This window comes from Saccopteryx bilineata, chromosome 4 (genome assembly GCF_036850765.1).
Source record: "Saccopteryx bilineata isolate mSacBil1 chromosome 4, mSacBil1_pri_phased_curated, whole genome shotgun sequence".
Classification (NCBI taxonomy): domain Eukaryota; kingdom Metazoa; phylum Chordata; class Mammalia; order Chiroptera; family Emballonuridae; genus Saccopteryx; species Saccopteryx bilineata.
The window spans coordinates 289484924-289498007 of NC_089493.1; the positions used below are offsets into that span (position 1 = coordinate 289484924).

General features: G+C 58.5%; 1 protein-coding gene and 1 non-coding gene across 3 annotated transcripts; one reads left to right on the forward strand and one right to left on the reverse strand.

The window, feature by feature from the left end:
* Positions 1 to 825: 825 nt before the first annotated feature.
* MCRIP2 (MAPK regulated corepressor interacting protein 2) lies at positions 826 to 12924 on the reverse strand. Of its 2 annotated transcripts, none has more exons than XM_066275408.1 (5): positions 12773 to 12924; positions 5399 to 5516; positions 1760 to 1887; positions 1428 to 1529; positions 826 to 1210 (listed from the first exon to the last, which is right to left on the reverse strand). In XM_066275408.1, exons 1-5 carry the CDS (start codon positions 12816 to 12818, stop codon positions 1140 to 1142), a joined length of 465 nt encoding a protein of 154 aa, XP_066131505.1. In that variant the 5' UTR covers positions 12819 to 12924; the 3' UTR covers positions 826 to 1139. The 2 variants fall into 2 exon arrangements, with proteins under 2 accessions (XP_066131505.1, XP_066131504.1); XM_066275407.1 differs by lacking the exon at positions 12773 to 12924 and adding an exon at positions 5622 to 5811.
* A 71-nt stretch (positions 12925 to 12995) lies between these two features.
* TRNAG-CCC (transfer RNA glycine (anticodon CCC)) lies at positions 12996 to 13066 on the forward strand. The gene has a single exon. It is a non-coding gene; the product is annotated as a tRNA-Gly (tRNA).
* The last annotated feature ends 18 nt before the right edge of the window (positions 13067 to 13084 follow it).

The window sequence follows — 13084 nt, forward strand, 5'->3', positions numbered from 1 at the left end:
CCACTGAGAGCCCAACCCTCTGGAGGAAAGTGCACACCTGGGTAGTGGACTTGATCCCGTCAGCGGGAGATGAGGTTACCCCCCCCCCCCAACAAAGCGACGTAAGCAGTGTCCCACAAGCCCCTAGGGCCGAGCAACCCCAGCCACACTCACTCCCCGGAGCTTCCCTCAAACTCGTGGGACCTTTGTCCACTCTCCACACCAGGTCTAGGAGACAGTACCATGTGTCTTAATTTATTTATTTATTTATTTCTTACAGAGACAGAGAGTGAGCCAGAGAGAGGGATAGACAGGGACAGAGAGAGATGAGAAGCATCAATCATTAGTTTTTCATTGCACCTTGCAACACCTTAGTTGTTCATTGATTGCTTTCTCATATGTGCCTTGACTGTGGGGCTACAGCAGACCGAGTAACCCCTTGCTGGAGCCAGTGACCTTGGGTTCAAGCTGATGGGCTTTTTGCTTAAACCAGATGAGCCCGCGCTCAAGCTGGTGACCTCGGGGTCTCGAACCTGGGTCTTCCGCATCCCAGTCCGACGCTCTATCCACTGCGCCACCGCCTGGTCAGGCAGTACCATGTGTCTTGAGACCTGGCCCCAATCCTGGGACTCTGGACCACCATTCTGGGGGCCAGTTACAGAACATCTCTGGGCCGCACAGCTGGGCTCATGCACCTGCCAACACCAACAGGGAGAGGAAGCGGGAATGGGTGTCAGGAGGGGCAGGGTGGGCTGCACAGACTTCTCAGGACACAGGAAGGCACTTAGGCAAGAAGCCAAGAGGATCCCTCTACCCCCACACACCAAGTAAAGGCCACTCTGAAAAGGCAGTTTCTTGACTTTATTAGCCTGGAGCTCCACTGTGCCAGCCCCAGGGGCTGGTCCACAGGCACAGTGAGCAGGATTGAGGTAAAACAGGTTCAGCCCCTGGCCCCTGGCAGCCTGGGACAGCTGGGCCAAGGGGTCAGAAGGTATAAAAGTCCAAATGCTGGCACTTCAGGTGTCGCTGGCATCCAGCTTGGCCCAGGGGAAACACGACCCGCTGCAGTGGTCTACAGGGTGTCATGGTCCTCTTCTAGCAGAGGGTCAGCCACGGGGCAGGGCCAGGCCTGTCAGGCAGCGTTCCTTCCAAGGCAGTGGCTAGGAGCAGTTAGTGATTCTGGCCAGGAACTGCTGTGCCCACCATTCATCCAGGTCAATGGGTACAAAGTCTGTGGACAAAGCAGAAGGTTAGACAGGGAGGTTACTTTCCAACCTCTCCCTTCACGCTGACCACAGCCCCTTACACCCAGACCCCAAATATGGCAGGCAACTGTGAAGACATGGGTCAGGTCCAAGTTCCCTTCACTGTCCCCTAGGGCTAGACCTGGAAGGGCTCAGGTCAGGGTGGGAGCGGAGGGGACTCCCTGAGGGCGGGGGAGGGCTCACTCTGCAGTCTCGGGTTGGGGGTCCTCTCCACATACTGCACAGGCCTTGGACTGCTCTCACTGGCTGGGCCACCACCCAGCTGCTGCTCCACTTGCTGCCAGGCTGTAGGGAGAGGGCAGGCAGGCTGAACCAGGCCCCCGGAACCCTGTCTCCCCACCAGGGTCTGGTGGCCACTCTGGACCACAGCCCAGAAGTGGAAGTGGGCAGCCTGCTGGACGCCAAGGACAAACAGGCTGAAGGCCCAGGAAAAACCCAGTCCTCCGGCCGTGAGTCAGGTTACAGTGGGGAAGAAGACCAGTGGCCGGGGCCACACCCCTGGGCCTCCAAACTACCTTCGGACACAAAGCGGACATTCTCTTCGTGGGCCAGTGTATAGGTCTCCTGGGTTGCCTCGATGGATGGGGATGTGGTGGGGGGCCGCCGGCCATTCACTCGATTGAACACAAGCCTTGGCCCCGGACTGTGGGAAGAGGGAGAAGATGGTGACTGTCCCAAGCCCAGGTGCTGCCTGGCAGAGTTCCAGGAACAGCCTCAGGCCATACCCACTGCCCCCAGGCCAGGCCCAGCCTGCGCCCTTCCCTGAACTGCAGCCTTCTAACAGCCCGTAGCCCTGAGGCACTCCTGTGTCCCAGCAGGGCTCCATGCTCAAGGCATGCAGGACCCCTCCTAGGGTCTCTCAGGCGTCTCCTGCCACCTGCCTCCCACCTCCCCTTGCTTGGCCAACAGTCCAGGTTCTGACTGGAGCTGTGACCAGGTCACTCAGTCCCAACCCTACCCACCAGGCAGTTTTTTGGCCATCTTCTCCCCACAGAAGCTTGTCCATCTCACTGATGCCACAGTGTGGGAATAAGGCCCCAAACAAGAGCCCAATGGCCTCTGCTCCAGGCCCCACAGGGATGAGCCCCAAAGGAGGACATCCAGTATGGGGTGGGTCGGCCTGTGTGGGGAGGGTGTGCCTGCATACCCCTGACCCATTCCTGCAGGCCCCAGACAAGGGCAAGCCTCTTGCTCATGGGAGTGGGAATGCTGAACGAGACGGCCCCCAAGTGCTGGAGCTTGGCCCAGTGGGCACGCTCTCTCCACATGGCTACTGGGCCCATCCTGGCCAGCTGGGCCCCAGATAGCGATGGGCCCTGGAGGGAGTGGGGCCGCACCTACAACAGGAAGTGGGAGCTGGGAGGAGTCCTGGGCTGCACGTGCCACTCCGCCAGGCACTTGCCTGCTTTCCATCCTGGGCTCAGGTGCCCCACTGCCGCTCGGACTTCCTCCTCGGCCAAGAGGGGCACTAAAATAACGAGGAGTGTCTTGAGGGGCACCGGTCCCACCAACTGTGGGCTATAGGGAATCTAGGGCGTGGGGCTCCCCCGAGTCTAGCTGTATAAACCAGAGGGTGTGACTTGGATTGCCCCTCGCCTGCCCCTCCCACCTCCTGCTAGGCTGCAAACTTCAGGGGGATTTGCAGGCTGAACATTAAAGAACAGAATTGCAGCCCTGGGCTTCAAATCACAGGGACCACGGTAGTGGCGGACACCCACCTGCCCCTCTAGCCTGGCCACCCCCTGCGGCAGTTACTGTGGTTACATAAAGCCAACACATAGGCTCTCTGGAGGGAAGGGCGCAGGCTCTCGTGTGCTCCTGTAGACGAAGGCCACTCTGTGCCTGTTCCCAGGGACACTGCCAACTGGCCAGCTCCAGCCCACAGCACCCAAGTCCCTGCTCAGCACCAGCAGGGGCATCCTCTCACCTAGTCCCCTCCAAGACCCCCCAAGGCAGACTACCACCGCTTTTCAGCCTAAAAACCTGGGCTCAAAAGAGAAGTGACCTGTCGAAGGTAACATGCTGTGAGCAGATAGCAGCATCAGGACTTAATCTGAATTGCACATCTGTCTGACCACAAAGCCCACATTTCATACAGGCCCCACGCCCCCTCCCCTACCCATCTGATTGTCTGTCTGCCCCTGGACCTCTGGTGGTCACATGGCCCCATTTTATCTTCTCCCTAACAGCTGATATGGCCTCCATTGATCTGATTCTCTCCTGTCTCTGGCTAGGAGGGAATGCTTGTCAGAGGTCAAGACTCATGTGGCCTGTTCACCACCATGGGCAGCACCCATGACCCAAGCCTGTCCATTTAGTGGGCCAGACACTGAACATCTGCAGAGCACCAGGTCTGCAGGGTGGATAGAGCAGCGACCCAGACACCCTGCTCTCGCCTGGGCCAGTCAGGGTGAGGGATAGGGGTAGTGAAAAGGCTCTGCAGAGAAGAAAAGGAAGATAGGCAGGAAGTCAGGGGAGAGCCATTTTAGAGGGTGGCCCCCTGAGAAGGTACAGCAGTGGAGGTGGGCTTTGGCCTCCCAGTGGAGGCTCTTCAAGCCACAGAGACTGGGAGGGGACAGGTCAGGGAAGGGGGAAGGACCTAGGAGGGAAGGGCAGCCAGTACAGCCAGCACACTCTCTTCCTGCTCATGATTCCTCAGCACCCAGCAAGATGTAGCGATACTCTGTGTGGGCTGCCCAGCGGCCTCAAGCCCAGCTTGTCAGAACCCTAAAACCCGGGACCTGGCAGGCTACATATATGCCTGGCCGGCTCAGGGCACACTGAAGATGGAGGTGAGGCCTCGTGGGAATTTTAAGGGCTCTGTATTATACTTCTATGTCCTTCCCTGGCACCCCCAACCCTGGCACAAACACACCCTGCCTTCCCCAGCAGGGGGATCGTGGAGAAGAAGATGATAAGTCTCCCCAGGTAAGACAGTAGAGAGCACCTGGGCCATTCCAGCGCCAAACTCCCTGCCTGGCTGACCAGCAGTAGCTGCACAAGCTGGGTCCCAGGGAGCAGCCCTGGAGGCCCACTCACGTTCATTCTCAGGAGGCACCTGTGGCAGCCTAGAACATTTCCTCACTAGATCCAGCCCCAAAGTGTCAACATGCCCCCAACAGAAGACCCCTGGGAAGGAATTCAGCCCGGAAGAGTCCCCACAGGGTGCCCCCATCCGTGGCATTGGAGGTCTGTAACTGAAGGAGAGGGCAGGCTGAGGGATAAGCGCTCCCTTCCCATACACACCCGTGACCTCCTGGCCAACCTTGGAGGCTGTTTGTCCTCCACTTGGGAAGTCCCCCTGTCGGCACCCTCCTCAGCACTGCCTCTCGGGGCTCTCGTGTGCCGCCCCTACCCACAGTCTAGGTCAGGAGCCCTCAGCCTGTGCGAGCCTAGACTAAAGTGAGGGCCCAAGAATATATAGACCACCTGAACCTAAAACCAGGGCTTGAGCCAAGTAAAAGGTTCAGCTCTGGGAGAGGAGGATCTGATCTCCGGTTTTTGTAGTGTGGAGGCCAAAGTGTCCAAGACTGAGTCTCCTATGGCTGGTCTCAGGCTCTTGGCACCAGCAAAAAAGGCAAAAACTGCAGGCTCTAACAAGCCCTGACCACCTATGGGGGCCCCCAGGGCCCAGCCAGGGTGCTCGTGATGAAGGTCAGAAAAGGGCAGTGGCTTGGCAGGGCCAAAGGGAACCACATGCACCTCTTCCCCAGCGAGCTTTGCAAGCATGGAGCTGGCAGCTAGTGACAGGGTCCTTGAGTGCCAGCGCCCTGGGCCATTCTGCACCTGCCCAAGGTCGCCAGGACATCAGACTCAGACGCCTGGAGCCCCTCCGACCTTGGAGCTGGTTGGCTTTCTTCCAGGGTCCCACAGGGCCCGGAGTATGGGGGTGTCTAGCACATCGGACCCAGCCCCCTTGGACCCAGCTAGGAGCCAGGTGAGCCAGTAGGGCTGAGGTGTGGGAGTCAGAGCTGCCCTCACAGGCCAGACCGGAGCGGGCGGGGTCAGCGCGCCCCGCCCCTGCGCGCCCGCCCACCCCAAGCACGTGGCTCGGCCTCCGCTAACCTTTCCCCAAGGTCACCCTACTGGTCCCACAGCAGCCCGCGGGGGAGGGGAGGAGAGGACAGAGCTCAAGCCGGTGCCCCGCGTCTTACCTTGACAGGGGCCAGGGTTCTGGTGGCTGAGCCCGCGGGGGCGGCGGAGTGGGCGGTGCGGGCTGCCGGCATTTCAGGAGTTCGCCGAGCCTGCTCTCCACTTGCTGCTGTGTGGGCCCTGCGGGTACAGGGAGGATGCGTCAGCTGTCGGTGCGCCTGCACCTCGGACCGTCCAGGCGCGTGGACCCCTATCCGGCTGTGCCGGCCTCCCGCCCCTGCGCACCTGTGCGGCGCTGCGCGACCAGCTTGCTGGGCCCCTTGGTGATGGTGTACATGGTGCAAAGGGCCGCCCCGTGCGGTACTCTGACGCACACCCTCGCCTACCCGGCCCGCGGGCAGGTCCCGCGCTCTCCTGCCCGAGCTCGCGCTAGGCAGGCGCCGTGAGCGCGGCCCCTTTAACGGGCTGCACGGCGGAGAGGGGGCGGGCCCGCTACACGCCCCCGGCCCTTAAAGGGCCTGCACGGCTCCACCGGCCCAACGGCACGAGACAGGGGCGGTGCTGGGCTCTGAGAAATTGACCCCACCAGGCACAAAGAGGCTAGGGCGGGGCGGGCAAGAACAGGCGTCCCGCCCCACAGGGCCCAAAGCCAAGGCAGCGGTTGTGTCACGGGGACCTGAGATGCCAGTCCACGGCGCTGCCCCGAGGCCAGGTGAGCCAAGGGGCACTCAGACCGTGGGCGAGGCTCTCGCTCAAGGCGTTTGCTGGGTCAGCAGTGTTGTCCAAGAAACCCCCCAGCCATTCACAGACGCTGGGGTATTCCTTGTGCACCCTGGACACGAGGGTGCCCCCATTCTTGTCAGTGGCCTCAGTGAAGGTGCCTGGGTGGGCCTGGCCAGTGTGAGGGGTCCCTCTTGGCCTGGATGTTGGGATTGAGGGGAGATGAGAAAAGAGGGTTAGCATCTTGTGTTTGGGCCGTTAACAAATGCCCTGGGAATCTTCCTTCCACCCCACGGGACAGCAGCTGTGGGTGCATTCTGCTCCAGGTCTCAGCCTCCCATGCCCAGGTGCACCCCCAGCTCCAGGGTGGAAGAAGCCACTTATCAATCCAGGAGCCAAGTAGGGGGTGTGATGTGGGGAGAGAGGTGAGTGAGGTGACCTAGCCTGCCTGTATCATCCTGCATGGGAGAGAGCATACAAGACCCACTGTACTGCCTGACCAGGTGGTGGCACAGTGGATAGAGCATTGACCTGGGACATTGAGGACTCAGGTTCAAAACCTCAAGGTCACTGGCTTGAGCCTGGGGTTGCTGGCTTGAGCATGGGATCATAGACATGACCCCACAGTGGCTGGCTTGAGCAAGGGGTCACCGGCTCAGCACATACAGCAATCAATGATCAACTAAGGTGCCACAACTTCGAGTTGATGCTTCTCATCTCTCTCTAAAAAAAAGAATCACTGCACTGACATTGCCTCAAAGACAACTGACCTACAGAGACCGTGGAGGTCAAGGAACAAGGCATGCTCTGCACCATAGACCACTTGGCAACCCCATCAAGGAGGGTTCTACCCCCACAGGGTGATGACAATGACTTTCCTTTCTCCCAACTCACAGACTGCTCAGAGCTGTCCCTCCCAGGCTACAGATTGTAGCCCTGGTGAGGGGAGGAGGAATGGGTTTGTGAGCCTGCTAGAGTTCAATCCTTAACATCTTTCCAGCCAAGAAAATAAACTGCCCAGAGCTGTCCAGGAGCCGTGGAGTTTGCCCCCAGTCCCTCAGGGCTCCTACAAATGTTTCATGAGGCTCTTGCCGGCTGGTACCAGGGCCTGGGATGTCCAATGGGGCCTTGTCTCAACCTAGGAGCATCTGCCACAGGGGCAAGGGGGCTTAACCTCAGCACAATGACCCAGGGGAGTCCTGGAGCAAATCCAGCCCTCCTCCCCACACCCCAGCTTCACAGCAGAGTGGTCTGAAGACTCCTATGCAAGCAGGGCTGAGAGACCAGGACAGACAATAACCAGAGGCCACAATGGGGACAGGAGTGAGGGGTGAGGAGAGGAACAAACCAGCAGGAGGAACCCCTCCTCCACCTGCTCTGTGCTGAGTCCCTCCGGGGCCACCCCATGCACCATGTACGGTGACCAGGCCCGCTCAAGGGCCCTCCAGGAAGCTTGCATCCCAGGCTGGCTGGGCTGTCTTTCCCTGCATATCCTAAGCAAGGCTCAAGGACAAATGCCCCCCTCCCACATGCCTCCTCAGGCTGGGCTGGGCCTGTGACCCTGAGAGGCAAGAGGGGGCTGGGCCCTGCAGACAAGAGCATGTCGGGGGAGTCTAGGATCCCCTTTCCTCCCCTGCAGTGCCCATGCCTCCCCCGGCAGCATCAAGGACAATGTGTTCCTGCATCATCTGTGCTGGCTGTCCTGGCCTTTCTGGTGGCCTCGGGCACAATGCTCAGGCTCAGACTCTGGAGAGACAGCACGGGGTGAAGGGTCAGAGGAAGAACTGTCCAGAGGGGAGGGTTTGTGTTCCTGGCAGAGGGAGCAAGGCCCCAGAGCACCTCCCCACCTCTGTCCCCGAAGCTGACAGGAGCTCGCCGACAGCTCCTCCTCTCCAGGTGAGGCACCCCCTCAGACTGGCCTGAATGAGGGGAAGGCAGCCCAGCCTTTGCTTAAGCCCTCTGGTAGCCAATGTCCTGGCCCTGCCCACAGGCCTTGTCTGAGGCCAGAGGTCGGGCCCCGGGCACTGGAGAGACCAGCCCAATTGAATGGTCCTGACAAATAGGAGAGGAGGGGGCACAGGTCAAGCAGGGAGCTGGAGGGGTGCGAGGGTGAGACAGTTCGGTGGTCTCTAAGACACCCTGAGCCAAGGGGGCAGGGGGACTGAGGATGGAGGAAGGCCAGGTTGTGGGGGGACCAGCCGGAGGGGCCAGGCCTTCGCCAGAGGAGGCTGACCAGCCTCGCTGCTCCCAGGACCCAGCTGAGAGCACTGGATCCGCCCTGGCCTGGACAAAGCCTGGCATCCAAGGGGCGTGGGCTGGGCCCAGCCAGAGCCCCCAAGAACTCAGGTTGGTTATGAACCAGCAGGGTTCTGTCTCCTCAAACACACACCTCCCTGGCCTTCCCCTGTGTGGGGGCTGTTCAGTGATTTCATTGCTGTGGGACCCACAAACTAGATACAGCCAGCACAGAGATTGCTTGGGCCCCGCCCATGTGCCCCAGGTGTGCTGGTTTGTGCTCGGGCCTGGAGCAGGCCACTGCCCTTGCCCGGACAAGCATGTGAGGCATCTCCCCCTCACCTGGGACAGCTCACACCCCAGTGCCCCATTCATCTCACATTGTCCTAAATGTCCCCATACCACATTAAGAATGGTTAACCTCTTTCTTTGGTCTCTTGGCCCTGAGAAATTTTCCATAACACCCTAGATCATACTGTCTGATGGTGGGTCCTGCAGAGGCAACACTGTGCAGCCAGCAACTTCCCCCTTGTCAGAAAAGTTAGGAACCCACCCTGGAGACTGAGAGGGGGTCGGAGGGAGGGGCCTCACCCAGCATGCAAAACAAACAAACAAACAAACAAACAAAAAGGCTATCAGGGAAAGACCAGGGCTTTACCTCACAGACCCCACTCATCATAATAAAAACAGGTACTGCTCTTCTCTTTCAAGAGGTTCGAGCAGTAGCACACCCCTACCTTCCTTCCCTCTCAGGCGTGCACCTTTACTTTTCTCTACTAAACTCTAAGGGTCCCCACGAGACTTGCAAACAGGGGAACAGTGAGCAGCAGCAGTTCATCCCAGGCTAAGCCCCTGAGCCTGTCCCCAAGACCCCTTTCTCTCACTTCAGTGAGCTGATGGCAGCCACCTTGGCCCACTCCTTTCCCATCATATTTCTAGAGAACAAAGGCAGAGCACCATCTAGGCTCTTGAGTCCTGCTGCTGCTTCTACCCTAAAAAAGGCTCTAGATGCAATACTAAACTTTTGTATAAAAGAAGAAAGAGGCTTCCGTTTTCAGTCATCCTCAATCATTTTCCAGATCTGCCATCCATGCCCTCACCAACTCAGACCAGAGGAGGAGCTTCTGCCGACAGAGGGTGATCAGCAGGCTCCAGGAAACAGCTGTGGCCGGATGCTCCCACACCCACCGCCCAGCTTAAAAGGACTGCCCAGTCCACTCCCAAACCCGTGCGCAGTGGGCTGAATAGTGGTCCCCAAAAGATACGTGCACCTTATTTGGAATAAATAAGGCAAAGATTTTGAGATAAGGTCATCCTGGATTTGGGTGGACCCTAAATCCAACGATGAGTGTCCTTTTAAGAGAAAGGAGAAAGATATTTGGTCGTAGAGCTATCGAGAGGCTGTGACCAGCTATCGAGAGGCGGTGACCATGGAGACAAGCTGGAGTGGGGTGGCTACAAGCCCAGGAATCCCTGGAGCCCCCAGGACGTGGATGAAGGCGCCTCCTGTGGGCACCTTTATTTTGGATTTCTGGCCTCCGGAACTGAGAAAATAAATGTCTGTTGTTTTAAGTTTGAGAGTCGTTTGTTACAGCAGACATACAAGGGGAGTGACAGTGGGAACGGGAACTGGGGGGAAAGCACCCAAGGTATGTGCAGGGTCTGGGGAAGTGAGGAACCCCCTGAGGGGGGAAGGTTCAGAAAAACAGCCTGAACCCTGTTTTTCTGGCTCCAGTCGTCTTGGGGCCAGCACTCAGAGAGGCTTGCTCCACAGCCCCTTGGTGGGTGAGCAGGACTGGGAGGAGGTAGGGGGCCTTGCCTAGGAGCCCTTCCCTCACCAGGTGTTTCCTGAGTATCACACACACACACACACACACACACACACACCAAGGCAGGTCTGGCCTTGGGAGTGCAATACAGCATGTGCCTTGCTGGAAGGAGGAAGTAGGCCAGGGCCTGGACTGGGGCCCAATGCCCAGACCACAGGGAGGCGCTGCAGTGTGGGCACTCCCGGGGATCCTCCCCAAGTCTGACACACATCCAAGATGTTCCAGAAAACACGTGCTCACATGTTCACTCACATGCTCACACGTATTCACACAGGTCATACCTGCACACATTTGCACGCACTCCCAGCAGCGAAGGCTGCTGCTCAGCCTTGTCCAGCTGCTTCTCTCTGAGGCTCTGAGCTTGGTGAATGCTGAGGGCAAACGGCTCACACAGCGTCCAGCCGAGAGTGATGCATGTGCAGGTCGTTACCAACCTGAGACAAGTGCTATTGAACAGAAATTGCTGCTGGGCATTTGGGCAGTTCCTTAAAGCTGCCCATAAGACGTGGGAAAAGCAGGCCAATCAGTCTGACTTGGGCTCCTCTCCTCTGAATGGACACATGGTACAAAGGAAAACTTCTACATTTATAACGCTTCTGACACCAAATGTGTAGGTTTTCCTCATGGAGCAATTCTCCAGTTCTCTGCAGACACCAATTTAACTCATTTCTGACACTAACCGCCCAGCATAGTGCAGACCCCACAGGCTGAGGGCTCAGTTCCACAAGACCACCACTTCAGACCACATCACAAATCCAGGTTGTCATCTATGTTTCCGACAGTCCAGCCACAAATAGGGGTTCCCACGACTGACCTCCTTGGGCTCCATAATTAGAAAGGCTCATAGGACTCATGGAAATGCTTTACTTATGTTTACTAGTCCGTTATAAAGGGAACAACTTGGGAACCGCAGACAGAGACGCTCCCGGAAGCTGTGGGAAGGGCACGGAGCTCCCACGCGCTCTCCAGGAGTGCCACCCTCCCAGCACCTCCACGTGTTCGCCAACCCAGGTCTCCAACCCCCACCATTTAGGGTTTTTATGAAGGTTCCACTGCACCGGCTGATGAAGTCATTGGTCAGTGCTGATTAGCGCGGTCTCCAGCCCTTCAACCTCCAAGGAGGTCAGGAGTGGGGCTGAAAGTTCCAGCCCTTTAATCACAAGATGGGTTCCCCTGGCAACCAGCCCTCATTCTCCAAGAGCCACCTCACTAGTATACACCCAGGTAAAGCTGAAGGGATTTATTAATAATAACAAATGCTCCTCTCGGCCCAACACTCAGGAGATCCCAGTGTTTTAGGAGCTCTGTGCCAGGAACAAAGACAGAATAGATATCTGACAGGATCACAAGGTGGCCTGTGCCCCAGGAATCTCAAGTGAAGCCAGCAGGAAGCTGGTGCCTCTAGGTGGGTGAGGAGTGGTGTGAGGGGCATGGGTGAAGGGCACAGACAGTGAGACCTCAGGTGACCATCACTGGTCACAGGCGGAGTCAGGCAGGAATGCGCATCTAGAGACACATCTCCACCACGGAAAAATGCTCAGCCGACCATCCAGGAGAAAGTGAGGCAGAAAGCGAGTCAGGTAAGGAAAGCGGAGGGCGGTGAGACAAGAAAGAACGCTGAAGGAAGCTGGGGGTTGAGGTCACAATGCAGAATGATGACGGGTCTTCCTGGAGGAGGAGGGAGACCGGTCTACGAAATGGAACTTTCTAAGGGGGACTGTCAGGACCAGCCACCCTACACCACTCACTTCCTTCCCTCCAGGTCTGACCAGACCCACACGCTGGCCCCTGATCCCACCTGCATGCTCCTGGAGGGCAAACCCAGGCTAAAGTCTGGGTCGGAGTCTAAGTGTCGTCCGTTATGAGGGCCTCACTCGGAAAAAACTGCCCAGTTAATCTTTTTTTAATTAATTAATTAATTTTGGGGGGTATTTTTCTAAAGCTGGAAACGGGGAGAGACAGTCAGACAGACTCCCGCATGCGCCCGACCGGGATCCACCCGGCACGCCCACCAGGAGCCGATGCTCTGCCCACCAGGGGGCGATGCTCTGCCCCTCCGGGGCGTTGCTCTGTTGAGACCAGAGCCACTCCAGCGCCTGGGCCATCTTTGCTCCAACGGAGCCTCGGCTGCGGGAGGGGAAGAGAGAGACAGAGAGGAAGGGGGGGGGGGTGGAGAAGCAAATGGGCGCTTCTCCTATGTGCCCTGGCCAGGAATCGAACCCGGAACTCCTGCACGCCAGGCCTACGCTCTACCACTGAGCCAACCGGCCAGGGCCTGCCCAGTTAATCTTGACTGCAGGTGGGCACGGCCCTCAGCCTGCGAAAAAGGGCCCCTCTGAATCTTGGGCCCAAAGCCGACAACTGAGGAAGCACCCTAGACACAAATCGGCCTCCGATTTGACTCGGGGGTCACTAACCCCTTACGACACCCGCAGACCCCAGGCTACCGCGGTTCAGCTCAGGGTCACACCCAAGCCCTGAGCATCAGTTCCTCCGAGCCGGACCGCAAACCCGCCCACCTGAAGCTCCGCCCCAACCGGAGTTCCGCTCGGGCTCCAGAAGGGTCGCGGTTGCCATGGTTTCAACGGGGCAGCGGCGCAGGCCACAATCGAAGGGGTCCACAAACCCACGTCCCTCATCTCGGTTCCTCACCCTCCAGCGCTGGATGCCGAAGCGACACTGCGTGATCTCCCACCATCGCGGACTGCTCCGGCCGGCGGTCCTACCCTTCTTGCAGGCTGTGGCGCGTCAGGCAGCGTCTCTCCTCCGCGGCGACCGCAGCGGCGGCGCTGCGCGTGCGCTGTGATATTTCCCTGCCGAGAAGGCTGCGTCATCAACTCCTAGAAGATCTTGCGATCCACCACCAACCCAGCAAGCGCCGCTGGTGTAGTGGTATCATGCAAGATTCCCATTCTTGCGACCCGGGTTCGATTCCCGGGCGGCGCATACCTTATTTTGTTTTTT

Coding starts and splice junctions, on each gene's coding strand:
- MCRIP2 (XM_066275407.1), bottom strand. CDS start 5,673: ATGTACACCATCACCAAGGGGCCCAGCAAGCTGGTCGCGCAGCGCCGC. Junction 1,530..1,759: donor TGTCCGCTTTGTGTCCGAAG/GTAGTTTGGAGG, acceptor CTCTCCCTACAG/CCTGGCAGCAAGTGGAGCAG. Junction 1,211..1,427: donor CCCCAACCCGAGACTGCAGA/GTGAGCCCTCCC, acceptor CTTTGTCCACAG/ACTTTGTACCCATTGACCTG.